The 1,061-nt window shown below is 59.0% G+C and overlaps 1 protein-coding gene across 5 annotated transcripts in view; it reads right to left on the bottom strand.

The window, feature by feature from the left end:
* The window catches only part of DGKK (diacylglycerol kinase kappa), a 20,148-nt gene extending 19,087 nt beyond the window's left edge, over window positions 1-1,061 (bottom strand). For 3 of the 5 annotated variants that reach the window (XM_018083326.2, XM_018083328.2, XM_018083327.2), the window contains exon 1: window positions 785-1,060. In XM_018083326.2, the coding sequence (XP_017938815.1) occupies window positions 785-982 (198 nt within the window). In that variant the 5' untranslated portion in view covers window positions 983-1,060. Of the gene's footprint in view, window positions 1-784 lie in introns of all 5 variants that reach the window. The other 2 variants (XM_018083325.2, XM_018083329.2) reach the window with 1 other exon arrangement.

Below are 1,061 nucleotides of genomic sequence, written 5' to 3'. Positions count from 1 at the left end.
TGGGACACCGATGGCCACGCACTGCTGCTTGGCCAAAGGCGCTGCGCCCCTTATTTTTGTAGGTCCTACCAAAATAGCTTCCTCTGAGCAAACTGTGACACACACACACACCCCAGCTGCTGTCGTGCCAATGGCCGAGAAGCACGAGTGTCATGTCTGACCTCAAAGGTGTCCCCATCCATCCAACAAACCACCATAGGGGATTGGACCTAGGGAAGACTGTGGAAATGGGGTCCACAGGGGAGCTGGCACCGCCAAACGAATCTGGGGCACTAGGAAAGATGCAGATTCCATTTTGCCACCCACCAAGCGCTGCACACGCAGTGCCTGCAGCAGGGTGTGGGATGCCAGGAGCCTGTGGAACTGACAGGACCCTAAATCTCAGCCACAGAGCATCCACAGGGCAGAGCCTCCCTGTAAAGAATCCTCTTCCTCCAGGGACATGAGGTGGGAGAACACAGGGGGAACCCAGGGGATACAAACATGGGATGAAGGCAGTCCAGGTATGGGAGAGACCCTGTTCCTGAATGGTGGGAAAAAATCCGCACTCCACAGCCCCATGGGACCAATACTGACACTACCACTGTGGGGTTTGCACCTTTTCTATGTGCCCTCCTGCAGGGCACAGGGGCCAGAACCCTCCTGGCTCTGGCTGGGTCGAGTCTGCCAGCAGCATGTGCCTGGCACTGATTTACACCCTGGAGCAGGTGAACTGCCCTGCCCCACTCTTGATAGTACCCCACACCCAACCAGCCCCTCACCCCAGGCACCCCACAGCCCTGACCTTGCTCCTCATCTGCCCCGAGGTGGAAACCTTCCGGATGAGCTTGTGGGAACTGTCCTCCTGCTCGCCCTCGCTGTCGGACGACTCCTCACCGCCCACCTCGGGTGAGATGGGTGCCAGCTTGTCCGAGTCCAGGGAGGACACCGACTCACGGGTCTTCCTCAAGAACAGGTCCCCAGGCACCAGCTTCTCGGCCATCTTCCCACCCGGTTTGGCTCAGGGCTCTGCAGCCTCCTGTGACAGCCCTGAGAGGACAAGGACACTCAGGAGTGGAGGA

This window comes from Manacus vitellinus, unplaced genomic scaffold (genome assembly GCF_001715985.3).
Source record: "Manacus vitellinus isolate BGI_N305 unplaced genomic scaffold, ASM171598v3 scaffold_62_pilon, whole genome shotgun sequence".
NCBI lineage: Eukaryota > Metazoa > Chordata > Aves > Passeriformes > Pipridae > Manacus > Manacus vitellinus.
This window is presented reverse-complemented; position numbering and strand designations above follow the sequence as displayed.